At 41.5% G+C, this 20,867-nt stretch overlaps 1 protein-coding gene across 1 annotated transcript in view; it reads left to right on the top strand.

Moving 5' to 3' along the window:
- The window catches only part of ANGEL2 (angel homolog 2), a gene marked incomplete in the record, with an annotated part of 89,839 nt that extends 78,152 nt beyond the window's left edge, over positions 1-11,687 (top strand). The window contains 1 exon segment of the mRNA XM_053712471.1: positions 11,160-11,687. Within this exon segment, the coding sequence (XP_053568446.1) occupies positions 11,160-11,308 (149 nt within the window).
- Positions 11,688-20,867: the final 9,180 nt, after the last annotated feature.

Below are 20,867 nucleotides of genomic sequence, written 5' to 3'. Positions count from 1 at the left end.
CATTGGGGCTCCTTCTGCTCGATCGAGGGATTATCTTCCGTTTCAGGGGGTTTCGTGAACGGGATGGGGTTTTTCTCATGTTACTTATATCTTCCTGCTGGTGTGCGGGAATTTGGGCCCTGAGTTACGATTTTCTTTTCTCAGACGTGCTTGTTTGTTATGGGGCCTGGTTTGCCGCCTTTTGGTTGGCACGCTTTTTGGATTTTGCGGCATCTGGTCACTGTGCATGTGTACACTTGGGTGGGTATTCTTCCCCTTCTGTATTCCTGACCGAGTGGTGACGGTGGAAAGAGGCCTGGTCATAGGAGGTGGCGAATGCCCCAGCCATTGTAGGTGTCAGGTGCCAGTTTTTTTCAAATTTGCTTTTTTATTGAAGTCTAGACATGGAGGATTCTAATGCACAGACTATTTTGATATCTGAGTTCTAAATCATCCTCTGATGAGGACTGTAATTTGTGCCTGTTATCGCAAGTCTGCCAATCTTGTCTTTCGTGCCTGCATGGGTTGCCGGGTCACTCGGGGGACCCTGGACCTTCTGAGCCATCGGCTCCTGGGGGCTCTGTTCCTCAGGTGGTGCCTTCCCATCCGCACACTCCTTTTACCTTTGCGGAAGACCCCGATGTTAATGTCTCCTCTGCGCAGGGTGGATTTTTCACCCCGGAGATGGCGGGAAATTTTCGTTTTAATATTTTAATGGCGTTGATTCGCCTGCAGGACCCTGAGGTTTCATTGCAGTTATGTGCTTGTCTACCTATCCCGGGTGTTCAGAGCAAATTAGTTTTGCTTATAGCGCTTGTGTATAGGGTGACCTGTGGCTCCTGTCTAAAGCGGATCCCCAAAAAAGTCTGCGGTATGTGCTGTAGTATAAATGGAAAATAAGATAGGAGCGCCAAAGGAGGCAGGGCCAAAGGTTAAGGGAATAGATGGTATGATGTAGTCGATAAAATTAGGATTAGAATTAGAGTTAATCCTCTAAGATGGTGGACCACAAAGATTGTGTTAGTCCTACCTAGTGTTTTAGTAAATTCGTTGAAAGCGTTGAGTCCAAGCGTCTAGCGCTTTGGATTGGCGGTTAGTGTTAATATGTACTGTGAAGGCATATATAGGTGCAGGACAATTAATATTATAGTGGAGAATTGCTATATATAGTAATACTAAATGACCCAGAACATATGTCTTCCAAATAAAATATCACAGTTTAATACAGTTGTATACAATTTAGTACAGTTGTATACAATTTAATACAAATTACATAAGAAAATATGGATCCATAACAATATAAAAAATTAAAAAATTAAAAACAATGTTGCGGTGAAAATTCTAAAGTTCTAAAATAATTAGAAATGGTTGAGGTCTCTCTGACAAGATCCCTACGTATGTTAGGGGGAGGGCAAGCTAAAGTACAGCTGTACAGCAAATTTTAAGTATTCTAATAAAATGGCAGTATAGATATGGCGGTTAAAAAATGGCGGATAAAAATTATATATGTCGGATAGAAATTATATATGATAAAAATTATATATGATAATAATACACAAATGTACAAATGAAAATCCACAAGTGTGCAAATAAACAAATAATGATCAGATGATAGTCCAAAATGGGCAAATGTGTGATGAGAAGAAATGTGATCTCTAAACAGAAGTGAAGGCAGTCCAAATTAATGTGAAGTGATTCAATCCGTGAAAGAACACAAAGATATGCAATAAAATAAAGTCCACAAAAATATTCCAAAGATTATAATCCTTTTTGAAAGACGTGATGTCTCAAAAAGACAAAAAGTATCCAAAATATAAAAATAAAAATATCCAAAATATAAAAATATCCAAAATATCCAAAATGAAAAAAATATATGTATGTGACTGGTGTGTGCACAAATTAGTGAACGTGATCACTGAAAAAACAAAAATTGTTAAACTTCAAAAAGCCTGTAGTTCTTATTAAAGTGAACAATGATATAAAAATCAAAAAATATATAATGCAAAAATTAGAACAAAAATAGAAAAATATATATATGAGAAAAAAGAGAAGAACTTGGGGATTCCTCAAAACCTGTAAACAAAAAATAACATAGTGTGATATTGTTATAAATCAGCAATAATTGAAAAAGGAATAATGCTCACCATATACTTGTCAACGCGTTTCGGCCTGCAGTAGAGGCCTTTCTCAAGACTATTATTATCATATATAATTTTTATCATATATAATTTCTATCCGACATATATAATTTTTATCCGCCATTTTTTAACCGCCATATCTATACTGCCATTTTATTAGAATACTTAAAATTTGCTGTACAGCTGTACTTTAGCTTGCCCTCCCCCTAACATACGTAGGGATCTTGTCAGAGAGACCTCAACCATTTCTAATTATTTTAGAACTTTAGAATTTTCACCGCAACATTGTTTTTAATTTTTTTATATTGTTATGGATCCATATTTTCTTATGTATTTTGTATTAAATTGTATACAACTGTACTAAATTGTATACAACTGTATTAAACTGTGATATTTTATTTGGAAGACGTATGTTCTGTGTCATTTTGTATTACTATATATAGCAATTCTCCACTATAATATTAATTGTCCTGCACCTATATATGCCTTCACAGTACATATTAACACTAACCCCCAATCCAAAGCGCTAGACGCTTGGACTCCATGCTTTCAACGAATTTACTAAAACACTAGGTAGGACTAACACAATCTTTGTGGTCCACCATCTTAGAGGATTAACTCTAATTCTAATCCTAATTTTATCGACTACATCATACCATCTATTCCCTTAACCTTTGGCCTTGCCTCCTTTGGCGCTCCTATCTTATTTTCCATTTATCCCGGGTGTTCAGACAGTGAATGGCGTCATTGTGTTTTCCCCGGGGGTGATCGTGCCCCCCTGTTCTTTTCGCTACTGGATTGTGCACCTGCGACGTCTGATTTGTTGTGGGATCCTTTACTATATCATCAGGGATCTTCTCAGGGTTCTGGGTGGTAGACTTAAGGGGTTTGTTTTCCCTGGTCAGTCTAATGTGAGCTTTCCTAGTACTTTTTTCTGAAGGTGCGGTCTCTGTCAGGTACTACAGATACATGGTTCCTTCTGGGCAGATGCCTGCGGGGGCCCTTGTTTGTTCTTTTATCCTGTCAGGATTATTTATTTGTTTTTTCTTCCCTATGGGAATTCTGGGATTGCTCGATTTACTTTCTTTTACAGAGATTGTTCCCGGATCTTGTCCGGAGTTGTTGGTGTGTTTTGTTGCTTGTTAGTGACGCACGTTTTGCCTGGCGTGACTTGCAGGTTCACTTGTTCAGTGTTTGTTTTTTCAAAAAAAAAAGAAAAACTGCACTAATACTGCATTTTATACCTGTGGGTCTGGATGTCGGAAGGGCTTGGGCTGGCCTGTGGCAGTTCTGCTTCAGACATAGGGCCGGTGTTGTCTCACTGGGTTCCTTGTAGCTCAGGTGGAGGGCTGTGGTCCTTGCCATTTTGTGCGGTCAGTTTGATCGATACGTGGACTCTTAGGAGTCTGGCACAAACTTGAAGGATGGTGGTGTAGTGGTTTGTTCGTCGCTCCCGCAGTTGAAGGTTGGGGGGTTGAACCTGGGTGTGAAGCGCCTGCCTTCTGATATGTAGTTACTATCCTTCCATGACGGTTTTCACCGCTCGGTCTCCTTTGCGGAGATTGTTGGTCGGATCAAACTTGGAGTTGTACGTTGGGCTTTACGATGGATTAGGGTAAACTTAATTCCCTTCAAGGCTGAAGGCCAAGACTTCGAATCTAGCTGTGACTTTCAGCGAGTACCCTTTTTCTCTGATGGGTTCCTCATAGCCTCGTTTAATTTGTGACTTGAAGGCGACCAAATTGTCCTCCCTATTAGATTTTAGTGGAATCTGAATGTGGACCTAGGGCTCCGGCGGTCTGGTTTCTCCTGACCTTTGTTCCTGGGTTTTTCCTTGGACCTTAGGACTGAGATTAGGATGTGCTCCTTTGTCTCTCATTTATGGGGAGTTCAGAAGTTTTCGGTTCTCTTCCCAGTTGTGAAGCTGGGCTGGGGGTTTTGCCTTCATGAGACCCTGCTTTTCACCCTTATGTCTTGATCTCGTTTTCGACCTGTAGGGTCTATGATAGCGTGTTGGACCTTTCCCTGCTTCTGTGATTGGTAGTCTGATGGACGGGCCTAGGGGGCTTGAGTGATTGTCTCTCTGAGGTTTCGCGCAGTTAGTTGTTCTCCTGTGGCTTTTGCCAGACCTCTTTGGCTAGAGGCACCCTTTGGATGCGTGGTGTCTGGGTAATCATCCACTGATGGTTACTGAGGTTTTGGGGGACGAGTATTGCTTATCTCGTGTCTTCCACCGGGGGCCTTTTTGTCTCTCTGTGTGATGGGTTCCAGTGGTCCATGATTTCGGAGATTGGCTGGCTGACCGTTGGGTTTCTTATCACCCGTTTTCTAGGTGGCTTATCTCAGGGTTCCAGTCGTCAATTTTTTTTTAAGTGACCGTTTATTCCTCCCCATTTTACTGAGGGGTGGTGTGTGCCAGTTTGCTGACTATTGTGGCCTGTTGGCTTGTCTGGCTACCTGTCATTTGGAGGGGTTGTTTTTGCATCACTGCACGAATCCTAACTAGATTTATTGGCTGTGTGCTCAGAGATGCTTTGGCATATGGCTCTGTGGCCTGTAGTGGTTGTACTGTTTTGGTGGTACAAGAGCGGGGTGGGGTGTTCCTTTTTTAGAGGCTCTGCTTTTTTCTCGCTCCACTTGCATCTCCTTTTTTTGTCCGGCTTCTTTTTTATTGTTCCATTTCTGGAATTGCTACCGTCTAGTGTGGCACCCCCAGTCTCTTGTAGTCTGGGGGGCGGGACTGGGCTTGTTTTCTCCTGTTAGCTGGTATGGGTTTTTCCCTTTGGTGTCCAGTTTATCATAGGAGTGCCCTTTGTCTCTGCTGTTAGCTGTTTGTTCGTTTTCTGGTTCTTGAGATCTGTCTGTTCTCTTCGTGTTCTCTGGTATTCTGCTGCGGTTCCTATTTGCGGGACATGGGTCAGAGTACGTCTGTCCGATGGTGTGGGTTGTCTTTTTTTTAATGACCTGGGTTTTTTTTCTCTTTAGATCAGGCTTATGTTCCCGTCGGGAATGGTCGCCGGTTCCCTAGTTGGTGAGGGGCTGCGGCTGGGCTGTTGCCTTGAGGAATGGTGTCCTTGGGGTCCGTGTTCTCGGCTGTGTCTATTTGTGGTGACCGTGCAGGTTCTCTGACCTGTTGGTAGATTTGTGTCAATAGCGCCGCCTGTTGGTTTTTTCAAAAGGTTATTGTTCCCTGTCTTTGGACGAGACAGGGTCTTTTTGTTTTGGGAATCTGTTTTTGGGTGGTGCCTTCATATGGTCCGCCTCTTACCCTCCCGTTTTGGCATTCTGTGTCCTCTTCGCTTGGGTATAAATTTCCCATAAGTAATTAATGCGGCTGTGGACTCTCTTCCATTAGAAAGAAAAACATAAATTATGCTTACCTGATCATTTTTCTTTTCTTCCGTGGGAAGGAGTCCACATCCCTCCGCACGTTTTTGAGGCATTGTTGTTTTTCATCTTCTGGCACCTTTTCACCTTGATGCTTCTTCCACTGTTCCTTGTTCCTCGGCTGAATGACTGGATGATAGGGGAAGTGGGAGGAGTATTTAAGCCTTTGGCTGATGGGTCTTTGCCTCCTCCTGATGGCCAGGTTCTTATTTCCCATAAGTAATGAATGCGGCTGTGGACTCCTTCCCACGGAAGAAAAGAAAATTATCAGGTAAGCATAATTTATGTTTTTTAGTCTGGTTTTAATTCAAACTTGAGACTTGATTATGACTTGAGATAGATCAGGATCTTGGAACAGAGGACTTTTTCTTTAAATTTATGATTTTGTCTCTTGAGATACAGCAAATAACTTCCAGGTGTGTCTCATACCCCTTCTGCCAGGTATATCAGTACTAAATGCCAGGACATGGGTGTCTCTGTTTTTATTATTATAGGCTGGTTATGCCCTGTGGCACGTGGTGCATAATTAATAGATTGTTGAATCTCTGAGTCAATGTCTCTTAGGATGATGCTGTTTAGGCAATGCCACAGTTTTCTTCTTTTACGTCCCAAGCCTCAATGGCGTCACATGCAGTGCCCTGCGGTTCCTCTCTATCTCCTGGAGGAGTTATTTGCCTGCATAATTTGCTGCCCAGATATCTTCTGCGGTATCTGTGGCATTATCTGCTTTTCCTATTCTATGGGAAATCGCAAGAAGTGAGATTCAGATCAAAGACCTAAAGGACGCGTATCTTCAAGTTCCTGAGATTTGCTTTTCTGAAAAACTTTGTTTGTTGTTTTCCTTTGGCCTTTCCACGGCTCCCTGATTTTGTCTCACTCTGGGCCGTGATCAGGTTTTGGGGAATTACAGTGGCGCCCTTTCTGGACGACATGTTGGTTCAGGCGCCATATTTTTAACAGACGCTCATTTGGAGATCTTGTTTTCTTTTCCACGTTTCCTCGGATGGAAAGTAAATCTGGAAATGAGTTCCCCAGCTACAGGGTTAGTTGTCTTAGGGACCATAATGTTTTCCTTATCTATGATAAGTTTCCTGACAGAGGTCAGGAAATCAAAGATTGTCTCCTCTTGACTTTCTCTGAGTTTAAGGTTCGGCCCTTAGTGGCTCAACGGATGGAGGTAATTGGTCTAATGGTAGTCTCCATGGACATATTCCCTTGCTCTGTTCCTTTTGAGAGCTCTGCAGTTTTGCATGCTTAGACAATGGAAAGGGGACCGTTCAGATCTGTCTCAGAGGATAGATCTGGATCAGTCGACAAGAGACTCTCTTCTGTGGTGGTGTTCTCAGGAGCATCTGTCTTAGGGCACTTGCTTCCGGAAACCTTCCTGGGTGTCTGTGACCACGGACGACAGCCTGCTGGGCTGGGGAGCAGTCTGGGACTCGTTCAAGATGCAAGGACTATGGATTTGAGAGGAGTCTGCTCTCCCTATAATCATTTTGGAGTTGAGAGCGATTTATAATGCTCTGATGGCTTGGCCTCAGTTGTCCTTAGCCCGGTTTTTCAGGTTCCAGTGAATAACCCCTCAGTGTCTTACATCAACCACCAGAGAGGAACTCGGAATTCCTTAGCCATGAAGAAGGTGGGTCGAATTTTTCAGTGGGCGGAAGCTCACAATTGCTGTCTGTCTGCTGTCCACATCCCGGGAGTGGACTACTGGGAAGCGGACTTCTGGAGCAGTGAGACATTTCATTCTGGGGAGTGGGCTCTCTGTACAGAGGTGTTTTTCCAGGTAAACCCTCAAATGGGGGATACCGGAGTTGGATCTGATGGCGTCTCGGTAGAACACCAAATTTCCAAGGTACGATTTAAGGTCGAGAGATCCGCAGGCCGTCCGGATAGATGCTCTGGCGGTTCCTTGGGATTTCAGTCTGGCATACCTGTTTCCTCCATTTGCTCTCCTTCCACAAGTCATTGCTCGTATCGATCAGGAGAGGGCATCGGTAATTCTGAAAACCCCTGCGTGACCTCGTAGGATCTGGTATGCAGACCTAGTGGAGATGTCATCTCTTCCACTTTGGAGTTGCCTCTGAGGAAGGACCTTCTTTCAGGGTTCATTCCTTCATATAAATATCATTTCTCTGAAGCTTACTGCTTGGAGATTGAACGATTAGTTTCTTTCGAAGTGTTGTTTTTCTGAGTTGGTCATTGAAACCATGATTCAGGCTCGCTAGCCTGTTACTCCACATTTTTTCCTTAAGGCCTTATGGCGTCAATACCTTTTTATTGGTGTGAATCCAAGGCTACTCTTGGAGTAGGGTCAGGATTCCTAGGATTTTGCCTTTTCTCTAGGAAGGTATGGAGGTGGGATTGTCTGTCAGTTCTCTGAAGGGTCAGAGTTCTGCATTTTCTTTTTTGTTACTCAAGCGGCTGACGGATGTGCCAAATGTTCTATTTTGTTTTTCAGGTCCTGTTCAGAATCATGCCTGTGTTTAAGTCTGTTGCTCCTTCTCGGAGCCTTAACCTTGTTCTTAGAGTTTTGCACAGTCTCAGTTTATTCTGTTGATATTAAGTTGTATATCTTGGAAGGTTTTATTTCTTATCGTTATCTCTTCTGCTTGGAGAGTCTCGGAACTCTCGGTTTTGCAGTGATTCGCCTTATCTTATCTTTCATGCTGATAAGGCGGTTCTTCGTACTCTGTTGGTTTTTTTACCTAACGTGGTTCTGTCAGAAATATTAATCAGGAAATTGTTGTTCATGCTCTAGGTCTTAAGCCTTCTTCTTTTAAGGATCGTTTGTTGCACAACCTGGATGTTGTGCATGCTTTGAAATTCTATATACAAGCGACTAAGGATTTTCGCCAGTCCTCTGCCCTGTTTGTTTTCTCAGGAAAGCGTAAGGGTTTGAAAGCTACTGCTACTTCTCTTTCTATCTGTCTGAGAGGTATAAGTTGTTTTCTTCTTCTTGGGCATTCAAGAATGAAACTTCTGTGGAACAGATTTGCAAGGCCGCACTTGGTCCTCTTTGCATATTTTTCAAAATTTTATAAATTTCATATTTTTGCCTCGACTGAGGCTTCTTTTGGGAGAAAGGTTCTTCAAGCGGTGGTGCCTTCTGTTTAGGTCTGCCTGTCTTGTCCCTCCCTAGTCATCTGTGTCATCTAGCTTGGGTATTGGTTCCCAACAGTAAATGATTATGTTGTGGACTCACCATATCTTAGGAAAAAAAAAAAAATTTATGCTTTTCTAATAAATGTATTTCTTTTCGGAACCCCGCCCTTTTTTTTTATTGGACCGTTATTTTTTTGCTAAACCTCAGGCACCTCTACACCTTTTGTGTTTCTCCTTTTTCTCCATTTCCCTTCGGTCGAATGACTGGAGTTTGTGGGAAGGGGATACTTAACTGCTTGGCTGTGGTGCTTTTTGCCGCCTCCTGCTGGCCAGGAGTGATATTCTCAACAGTAAATGATAACGTTGTGGACTCACCATGTCAGGAAAGAGAGAAATTTATCAGGTAAGCATACATTTTTTTTTTTTTTTACTTTTTTACCCTTTTTCCAGATCCCCAAGACTTATACCATTGGAAAGTTTAGACGATTACCTAAGATGATGGGTCTTGAGGGTCTGTAGCTTCTTAGATGCCTGGGATACAAGCTTCTAAGCAGCATGCCCCCATTTCCCTATATTGTCCATTGTTCATTTTAAAGTTGCGCGGTGACGTCATCACGTCATTGCGCGAATCATGTCGTCTCTCACTATTCAGGCCAGATCCCCAGGGTGGGACTAGGTGGGAGCTGCCAGATTGCCCTCAAGGTGAGTCAGTGCTAGCGACGGCTCTGAGCCGCCGTCAGTACCTGACTGGGACGGTTTAGAGCTGTCGTTAGCACTTAAAGGGTTAAGAGATATCTAGATCGGTAGTGTGCTTGTGTCTGGAGCACTAAATGACAGGAAATAGTGCTGCCATCTAGTGCTCTTACTAATGTATACCTTTGCAAAAATGCTGCCATATAGTGCTGCAGACACGTGCACACTCCTGAACTTCAATAACATCTTTTCTCCAACATTGGTGTGTCCGGTCCACGGCGTCATCCATTACTTGTGGGATATTCTCCTCCCCTACAGGGAAAGGCAAGGAGAGCACACAGCAAGAGCTGTCCATATAGCTCCCCCTCTGGCTCCGCCCCCCAGTCATTCTCCTTGCCGCTCTGAACAAGTAGCATCTCCACGGGGATGGTGAGGAGTTTGTGGTGTTAGTTGTAGTTTTTTATTTCTTCTATCAAGAGTTTATTTTAAAATAGTGCTGGTGTGTACTATTTACTCTGAAACAGAAAGAGATGAAGAGTTCTGTTTAAAAGAGGAGTATGATTTTAGCAGCAGTAACTAAAATCGATTGCTGTTCCCACACAGGACTGTTGATGAGAGAACTTCAGTTGGGGGGAACAGTTTGCAGACTTTTCTGCTCAAGGTATGACTAGCCATTTTCTAACAAGACTGTGTAATGCTGGAAGGCTGTCATTTTTCCCTCATGGGGATCGGTAAGCCATTTTCTTAGACTTAGAAAGAATAAAGGGCTTATTATGGGCTATTAACTGGTGGACACTCTTAAGGGCTAAATCGATTGTTTATTTAAGTTTTTATTTAAAGTTTGAAGTGGATTTCACACTTTTATTATTTGGGGAACGTTTTTTATCGCCAGGCACTAGTTAAGACACCTTCCCAGTCAGGAAGGGCCTTTCACTGTATTAGGCAGAGCCTCATTTTCGCGCCATTATTGCGCAGTTTCTTTTAAGTACAGTGCATGCAGATGCATGTGAGAAAATCTGATTACAGAAGTAAATTGGAAAGTTGTTTAAAATTGTGCGTGTTCTCATTTTTGGGTTTTATGTGTCTTTTAATGTAGTATGCTCTCGCTTTGAATAAAGCAGACAACGTTGTGCTTTCAGTGACTTTTTAAATCGTATGCATAGCTTAAATGTATTAATAATTACTGCTTTGTTTATATTTGTATTTGAAATAGCTGTTCATTAAAACCTCACCTTAAATGAATGTTTAAATACTTAAATATTGTATTTGCTTAAATAGAGAGAGAGCTAAGATAAGATCTGCTCTTTTTTGCAGACTCAGCCCATTTTAATAGGCATGTTTTTGAGCATAATAGTAGGTGGCTTTAATGAACAAAAGAAACTAATTCAAATTAAACAAAAATCCCTAAAGGAGTCATTTCAAATTCTTTGCAGCTAATATAATAATTGAGAATATATTAAGTGAAAAAAATTACAGTACACTATACCTTTTTAATGTTTCTTATTTTATAACTTTTTGTGAGATTTTTTAATTAAATTTAGCTGTAATCGCTTTAAAGGTAAATCAATCATTTAATCCAGAATAAACCACATAAAAGATATTAAAAGGTCATTAAACACCTATTGTTTGTGTGTAAAACTGCACGCTCCCCAGAGAAGCCAGAAATCAATCCCACAAATGCTGCAAATCAAATAATGTGGATGAGACTATTTTGCTCTATTTTGAAAGCTCAAGTTACAGATTGTTGGCCTCTGTAGTGAACGTGGGACAAAGCACAACTTTTACACAAAAGTATGATGTATTTGATGTCTTTTAAATATAACTGGACAAATAACCTCTTGCTTTATTACACAGGTGCTGATGTCTCATGCGGTGGTCTACATCTACTTGGGAGATTGTCCTTACTTACTGAACAAGACCTTTGGAGTATTAATGGTCTTCCTAATGAGAACAATTCTTCCGACCACCTTTCATTACTAGCCAAATTTAGACTGGTCAAATGAATGCCGTACTGGCTTTTAATTTCTTCCATTTTTGTTTTTAGTTGTTGCATATAGTCAAATACAACATATGCTCTATTTGATTTGTTTTGTGTATGTATATTTTACATTGATTTCTAAACTGGATTTGATGTCTGGATATTTTTAGTAATGTTTTCTTAAAATAAATCTTGTATATATTTTTTTAAACTAATGAAATGTAAATATGTTACTGCCCTTTGGTTTAATTGTCTCCTTGACACTTATGATCAAATTATCATGAACTGAACATTACAGTGATATGGTGGATCTTTAAAAACAGAAGTCTAATGCATAAATATTTATAAATATTTATAAACCATTTATACATATGTTTTCAATAAATCGTAAAAAATGGAAACAATTTATTCTAACATTCTTTGACATAGATTAACCTTTATAGTATTTCTATCTTAATATGAGGAGAATCCACGGCTTCATTCCTTACTTGTGAGAATACAGAACATGGCCAGCAGGAGGAGGCAAAGACACCCCAGCCAAAGGCTTAAATACCTCCCCCACTCCCCTCATCCCCCAGTCATTCTTTGCCGTTCGTCACAGGAGGTTGGCAGAGAAGTGTTGGAAGATTTCGGAGTAGTTCCTTATGGAGGGTAGTACTCTTCGAGATGGGACTGGAGTTTTAAGTAGTCTTGTCAGCCTCTCAGTGAGAGCATTGACGAAAGTAAGAGTCTGGAGATGCAGGGAGAGTCATTCTGCAAACCCATCTAGACTCATATTAACAGCTCCATAAGCAATCAGCGTTGACGAGTTTCGCTGCCTGCTTACTTCACTCAAGTCCATGTCAGAAGCGCTGCTACAATCTGTCAAACTTAAAGGACCATGTTACTGTTCCACAACATAGATTCCAGTAAGATTGTTTCATTACTTTACACACATGTTAACAATAAGAAGACAGGGTCACAGTGGGACTCCTTTATCTTTACGGAATCAAGGGTTAATATCTCCTGAGGGGGATTATTGAACATGTTTTTTTAATCATATTTGTTATAAGATTTCGACTGCTTATGTGTATGAACGTTTGGGCTCTTAGGCAGGTACGGAACATACAGGTTCTTTCATTTGAAGAGCTGCGCTGTTTTCTTTAGCTAAAATGGCGCGCTTTCCCTTAGCAAGGACAGGTCCTACATGAGCACCATGTGACCAGGATCGGTCATGTTTTTCTTTTTTCACCGCTTCAGATTCCTGACCGGATGTCTCTGGAGAGGAGTTTCTTCTCTATCTGTCTGGGTCATAGGAGGTGGTGAGTGCCCCAGACAGTGGGAGTGTAAGGTGCCAGTTGTTTTTCCTTTCTATAATTTGATATGGACATTCTGATTTCTTTATAAATGGAGACTCCACAGCTGCATTCATTACTTTTGGGAAATAAGAACCTGGCCACCAGGAGGTGGCAAAGACACCCCAGCCAAAGGCTTAAATACTCCTCCCACTCCCCTCATCCCCCAGTCATTCTTTGCCTTTCAATTGGCAGAGAAGTGTCAGTTTGTTGTCTCTTATGGAGGGTAGTACTCTTCGACATGGGACGGGAGTTTAAAGTAATTCTATCAGTCTCTCAGTGAGGGCCTGGATGAAAGTTAGAGTCCAGAGATGCAGGGCGAGTCTTTCTGCATAACCATCCCGACTCATATTCACAGCTCCACAAGCAATCAGCGTTGTCGAACTTCGCTTTCTTCTCTTAAGTACATGGTGGAGGTGCTGCTACTATTCGTCACACTTGAAGGGCTGTGTTCCTGTTCCACGGCGTAGATTCCGGTAAGATCATTTCAGTCTACTTCATCAGAATGTACTGTAACTTATTTGTTTCCTGTAAGATGCTATCTTGTGGGACTTATCGAGTATAGGGCCTCAGTGAGGCTCCTTTAGTATCTTAGAATTGAGGGCTAATATCTCCTGAGGGGGATTATTGAACATAGGGGAGGTGTTTAATCATGTTTGTTATGTGATTCAATCTCGTTATGTGTAGTGTTAACTGGGTTCCTGGCTTGGAACATAAAGGCCTTTAGAAGTGACGCAACCTTATGGTTGGGCGTGCTTTTTTTGGACTGTACGGTTCACCTTGTAATTGAGCGTGTTTACAATCTGGTCTTCCATTTCCGCATTCCTGACCGCGTGCCGACGGAGAATTCTGGTCTGCCTGTGTCTGGTTCATAGAAGGTGGTTGGTGCCCCAGCCATTGTGGGTATCACGTGCCGTTTAGATTTTGTTTTCTTATAGTACATCTTATTATATTCTATATCCAGTCATGGAGAATTCTGATATTGAAGTTTGTGGAAGATATAAATGGAGCATCTAGCCATATAAAATTCAAGTTGACTTGGAGTGAAAGTGATATTACTTTTCTTGACACTAGGATTATTAAAAATGGAAGAGAGCTGAAGGTAGATCTGTTTAGGAAGGAGACAGATAGAAATAGTTTATTGCACTTTGATAGTGCTCATCCTGGATCACTCCTTAAGGCCCTCCCCCGTAGTCAATTTTTACGAGCCCGCAGAATTATTACTGATGACAATTTATTAAAAACAAGAATGATAGAAATGGCAGACAGATTTACTAAAAGAGGATACCCATCAGATATATTAGAAGCCGAAATTAATCATGCGCTTTCAGTCTCTAGAGAAAGTTTACTGAATGTAAAACAGAAACAAAATAATAAAGAGGAGCGCCTCATATTTGTATCTGAATTTAATTCCCAGTCTAACCAAATCCAACGCATTCTGAGGAAGCACTGGTCAATACTCTCTGAATGTAACCCCCAAATTAAGGAATTTAAGAATTTACCCATGCCAGCGTATAAACAGAGTTTTAATTTGAAACAACAACTAGTTAGAGCAGACATAGGGACAAATATTAAATCAACACAAAAATTCATTAAAAGTAAGAATGAGGGGTGTTTTCCCTGCTTGGGATGCTCTTGTTGTAACAACATGACTAAAGGGCCCACATTTGTTCATCCAATTACTGGAAAGAAGTTCAAAATTAATGGCTTTCACACATGCTTAACCACCTATGTAGTTTACTTAATTAAATGCCCATGTGGGCGGGGCTATGTCGGAGAGACGACTAGGACTATCAAAGATAGGATAATTGAACATAAAAGCTCCATTAGAACTAAGAACTTAAAAGCACCAGTAGCACAGCATTTTGTGGAAATGGGCCATTCAATTGGGCAATTGCGTTTTCAAATTATTGAGAAAATAGAAATGCCAAGAAGGTTAGGGAATAGAGAACTTCTCCTTAAACAGAGAGAAAGTTTTTGGATTTGGAAATTAGGCACTATGGAACCGAATGGGTTAAATAAAGATCTTGATATGTCTGTTTTTCTATAAGTTAATTTTCTATTTATCAGTCTGTAATTGAGATTGTAATATGATTCTATAAATACACTGTATTATATGTGTTATTATGATTGTAACTTAATCATAATGAATACATTGTAGAATTGTTTTTAATTATTTTGATGTAAAAGGTTTAATTATTTTGATGTAAAGGGTTAATAGGAAGTTGCATTTGCAGCGCCACCTAGTGGTGTTTAGGTATAAATAGAATCATTCCAGTATGATGTTTAGCATGAATAAGGTAGCAATACCGAAACGTTGCTGTTAATGTTGTGTTGTGCCCAATAAACACATTTTTTGCTGCTACTCTCTTTGGATTTTTCTTGAATTCTGATGCTGAGACTGTTCAAATTTCAGATTCTTCGACTTGTGAAGAATGTGAATTGGCCCGTTGACACAGGTTAATTAGTTATGTTCTATATGCCTCGGGAATCAAGGGACTGCTGAGCCATCCGCCTCTGGGAGTTCTGTCCCCCGAGAGGTGAGTTCCCTACTACTACACATGCGGGTAACCCAGATTATATTTCTTTCATGTAATTGGCAAGAGATCATGAGCTAGTGACTTATGGGATATACAATCCTACCAGGAGGGGGCAAAGTTTCCCAAACCTCAAAATGCCTATAAATACACCCCTCACCGCACCCACAATACAGTTTTACAAACTTTGCCTCCTATGGAGCTGGTGAAGTAAGTTTGTGCTAAGATTTCTATGTTGACATGCGCTTCACAGCATTTTGAAGCCCGATTCCTCTGAGTACAGTGAATGTCAGAGGGATGTGAAGGGAGTATCGCCTATTGAATGCAATGGTTTTCCTTGCGGGAGATCTATTTCATAGGTTCTCTGTTATCGGTCGTAGAGATTCATTTCCTACCTCCCTTACTCAGATCGACGATATACTCTTATTCCATTACCTCTACTGATAACTGTTTCAGCTATCTGCTATATGTGGATCGGTGTCTTTCGGTAAGTATGTTTTCATTACTTAAAGGGACAATGAACCCAAATTTTGTATTTTGTGATTCAGACAGAGCATGCAATTTTAAGCAACTTTCTAATTTACTCCTATTAATTTTTCTTCGTTGTCTTGCTATCTTTGTTTGAAAAAGGCATCTAAGCTTTCTTCTATAAGATACGAGTCCTGATTCATCCTTTACTTGTGGGATATTATCCTCCTGCTAACAGGAAGTGGCAAAGAGCACCACAGCAGAGCTGTCTATATAGCTCCTCCCTTAGCTCAACCCCCCAGTCATTCTCTTTGCCTACTCTTAAGTACTAGGAAGGGTAAAGTGAAAGAGGTGATAAAATGTTAGTTGTTGTTATTCTTCAAGCAAGAGTTTTTTATTTCTCTTGTAAAGGTGTATCCAGTCCACGGGTTCATCCATTACTTGTGGGATATTCTCCTTCCCAACAGGAAGCTGCAAGAGGACACCCACAGCAGAGCTGTCTATATAGCTCCTCCCCTAACTGCCACCCCCAGTCATTCTCTTGCAGCTCTCGACAAGAAAGGAAGTATCGAGAGATGTGGTGACTTAGTACTGTTTTTACTCTCAGGCAGGAATTGGAAGTAGACTTCTGCCTGGAGGTTTGATGATCTTAACTGAAGAGTATGGAAAGAAAACTTCAGTTGGGGGGACGGTCTGCAGATTGCCTACTTTGAGGTATGTTCAGTATATTTTTTTCTAGAGAGATAAGGTCTAGAAAATGCTGACAGTGCCTGGTATATTTAAGGTAAGCCTGATACAGTGATTTAACAACAACTGGGATCATGCTTGCAAATAAGGGTAATATTCATGTTAATACTTATATTACTTAGTGTAAAAACGTTTGCATGATTTATAAATAAAAAAGGTTTTTCTCTGAGGGTGATAAATCTTTATTTGGGGCCTAGTTTCCACATGGCTTGTTAGATTACTCCTAGGAGTACTTTCGCTTGTAAGTTGTATCCAGTCCACGGATCATCCATTACTTGTGGGATATTCTCATTCCCAACAGGAAGTTGCAAGAGGAAACCCACAGCAGAGCTGCAATATAGCTCCTCCCCTAACTGTCATAGCCAGTCATTCTCTTGCAACTCTCAACAAGCAAGGAGGTCGTAAGAGAGAGTGGTTAAATATAGCTAGTTTATTTTCTTCAATCAAAAGTTTATTTTTAAATAGTACCGGAGTTGTGCTATTTTATCTCAGGCAGTAAATAGAAGAAGAATCTGCCTGAGGTTTCTATGATCTTAGCAGGTTGTAACTAAGATCCATTGCTGTTCTCACATATGTCTGAGGGGATTACACAGATGAGGTAAAACTTCAGCGAGAGAATGGCGTGCAGTTTATTCTGCTATCAGGTATGTGCAGTTATAATTTTTTCTAGAGATGGAAAACACTAGAAAATGCTGCTGATACCGGATTAATGTAAGTTAAGCCTGAATACAGTGATTTAATAACGACTGGTATGCTTACTCCCAGGTGTAATACCCTTATGATATTTACAATATAAAACGTTTGCTGGCATGTTTAATCGTTTTTATATATACTTTGGTGATAAAACTTTATTGGGGCCTAGTTTTTTTCCACATGGCTGGCTTAAATTTTGCCTAGAAACAGTTTCCTGAGGCTTTCCACTGTGTTACTATGAGTGGGAGGGGCCTATTTTAACGTTTTTTTTGTGCAGTTAAAATTACAAACTGTGACATCCAGCTTCCCTCAGGAGTCCCCTGTATGCTATAGGACATCTCTAAAGGGCCCAAAGGCTTTCCAAAGTCGTTTATTGGGGAAGGTAGGGCTACAGCTTGCTGTGGCAGTTGGTTGTGACTGTTAAAAAACGTCTATTTCGGGGGGTTTTATCCGTTTTTTGAACTAAGGGGTTAATCATCCATTTGCAAGTGGGTGCAATGCTCTGCTAGTCTATTACATACACTGTAAAAATTTCGTTTGATTTACTGCATTTTTTCACTGTTTTTCAAATTCTGACAAAATTTGTTTCTCTTAAAGGCACAGTACCTTTTTTTATATTTGCTTGTTAACTTGATTTAAAGTGTTTTCCAAGCTTGCTAGTCTCATTGGTAGTCTGTATAAACATGTCTGACATAGAAGAAACTCCTTGTTCATTATGTTTAAAAGCCATGGTGGAACCCCCTCTTAGAATGTGTACCAAATGTACTGATTTCATTTTAGGCAATAAAGATAATTTTCTGTCTTTTAAAAAATTTTATCACCAGAGGAATCTGACGAGGGGGAAGTTATGCCGACTAACTTTCCCCACATGTCAGACCCTTTGACTCCCGCTTAAGGGACTCACGCTCAAATGGCGCCAAGTACATCTAGGGCGCCCATAGCGTTTACTTTACAAGACATGGCGGCAGTCATGGATAATACACTGTCAGCAGTATTAGCCAGACTACCTGAACTTAGAGGTAAGCGAGATAGCTCTGGGGTGAGACAAAATGCAGAGCATACTGACGCTTTAAGAACCATGTCTGATACTGCCTCACAATATGCAGAAGCTGAGGAAAGAGAGCTTCAGTCAGTGGGTGATGTTAATGACTCAGGAAGATACCTGATTCTAATATTTATACATTTAAATTTAAGCTTGTACACCTCCACGTGTTGCTTAGGGAGGTTTTAGCTGCTCTGAATGACTGTGATTCCATTGCAGTGCCAGAGAAATTGTGTAGACTGGATAAATACTTGCAGTGCCGGTGTGTACTGATGTTTTTCCAATACCTAAAAGGTTTACAAAAATTATTAATAAGGAATGGGATAGACCAGGTGTGCCGTTCTCTTCCCCTCCTATTTTTAGAAAAATGTTTCCAATAGACGCCACCACACGGGACTTATGGCAGACAGTCCCTAAGGTGGAGGGAGCAGTTTCTACTCTAGCAAAGCGTACTACTATCCCTGTCGAGGACAGTTGTGCTTTTTTAGATCCAATGGATAAAAAATTAGGTTACCTTAAGAAAATATTTATTCAACAAGGTTTTATCCTACAGCCCCTTGCATGCATTGCCCCTGTCACTGCTGCTGCGGCGTACTGGTTTGAGTCTCTGGAAGAGGCTTTACAGGTAGCGACTCCATTGGATGACATACTTGGCAAACTTAGAGCACCTAAGCTAGCCAATTCTTTTATTTCTGATTCCATTGTTCATTTGACTAAACTAACGGCTAAGAATTCTGGTTTTGCTATACAGGCGCAGAGCGCTATGGCTTAGTCAGCTGACGTGACTTCAAAATCTAAGCTACTTAACACTCCCTTCAAGGGGCAGACCCTATTCGGGCCTGGTTTGAAGGAGATTATTGCTGATATCACTGGAGGAAAAGGTCATGCCCTTCCTCAGGACAGGTCCAGATCTAGGGCCAAACAGTCTAATTTTCGTGCCTTTCAAAACTTCAAGGCAGGTGCGGCATCAATTTCCTCTAATAATAAACAAGGGAACTTTTGCTCAATCTAAGACAGTCTGGAGACCAAACCAGACCTGGAAAAAAGGTAAGCAGGTCAAGAAAGCCTACTGCTGCCTCTAAGACAGAATGAAGGAACGGCCCCCTATCCGGTAACGGATCTAGTAGGGGGCAGACTTTCACTCTTCGCCCAGGCGTGGGCAAGAGATGTTCAGGATCCCTGGGCATTGGAAATTATATCCCAGGGATATCTTCTGGACTTCAAAGCTTCCCCCCCAAAAGGGAGATTTCACCTTTCACAATTATCTGCACACCAGATAAAGAGAGAGGCATTCTTACACTGTGTACAAGACCTCCTAGTTATGGGAGAGAACAGGAACAGGGTTTTTACTCAAATCTGTTTGTGGTTCTCAAAAAAGAGGGAACCTTCAGACCAATTTTGGATCTAAAGATCTTAAACAAATTCCTCAAAGTTCCGTCGTTCAAGATGGAAACTATTCGTACCATCCTACCACTGATCCAGGAGGGTCAATATATGACTACAGTGGATCTAAAGGATGCTTATCTTCACATTCCGATACACAAAGATCATCGGTTTCTCAGGTTTGCCTTCCAAGACAGGCATTACCAGTTGTAGCTCTTCCCTTTGGATTAGCTACAGCCCCAAGAATCTTTACAAAGGTTCTAGGGTCGCTTATGGCGGTCCTAAGGCCGCGGGCCATAGCAGTAGCCCCTTATTTAGACGACATCCTGATACAGGCTTCAAACTTCCAAATTGCCAAGTCTCATACGGACGTAGTACTGGCATTTCTGAGGTCGCATGGGTGGAAAGTGAACGAGGAAAAGAGTTCTCTATCTCCACTCACAAGAGTTTCCTTTCTAGGGACTCTGATAGATTCTATAGAAATGAAAATTCACCTGACGGAGTCCAGGTTATCAAAGCTTCTAAATTCCTGCCGGGTTCTTCATTCCATTCTGCGCCCTTCGGTGGCTCAGTGTATGGAAGTAATCGGCTTAATGGTAGTGGCAATGGACATAGTGCCGTTTGCACGCTTACATCTCAGACCGCTGCAACTATGCATGCTCAGTCAGTGGAGCGGGGATTACACAGATTTGTCCCCTCAACTGAATCTGGACCAAGAGACCAGGGATTCTTTTCCCTGGTAGCTATCTCGGGTCCATCTGTCCAAAGGTATGACCTTTCGCAGGCCAGATTGGACAATTGTAACAACAAATGCCAGCCTTCTAGGTTGGGGTGCAGTCTGGAACTCCCTGAAGGCTCAGGGATCGTGGACTCAGGAGGAGTCTCTCCTTCCAATAAATATTCTGGAACTAAGAGCGATATTCAAGGCTCTTCAGGCTTGGCCTCAGCAACTCTGAGGTACATCAGATTTCAGTCGGACAACATCACGACTGTAGCTTACATCAACCATCAAGGGGGAACAAGAAGTTCCCTAGAGATGTTAGAAGTTTCAAAAATAATTTGCTGGGCAGAGATTCACTCTTGCCACCTATCAGCTATCCATATCCCAGGTGTAGAGCACTGGGAGGCGGATTTTCTAAGTCGTCAGACTTTTCATCCGGGAGAGTGGGAACTCCATCCGGAGGTATTTGCACAACTGATTAATCGTTGGGGCAAACCAGAACTGGATCTCATGGCGTCTCGCCAGAACGCCAAGCTTCCGTGTTACGGATCCAGGTCCAGGGATCCCAAGGCGACACTGATAGATGCTCTTGCAGCGCCCTGGTCTTTCAACCTGGCTTATGTGTTTCCACCGTTTCCTCTGCTCCCTCGACTGATTGC

This window comes from Bombina bombina, chromosome 4 (genome assembly GCF_027579735.1).
Source record: "Bombina bombina isolate aBomBom1 chromosome 4, aBomBom1.pri, whole genome shotgun sequence".
NCBI lineage: Eukaryota > Metazoa > Chordata > Amphibia > Anura > Bombinatoridae > Bombina > Bombina bombina.
Note: the sequence above shows the minus strand (reverse complement) of the source record. Positions and strands in the feature narration are given on the sequence as shown.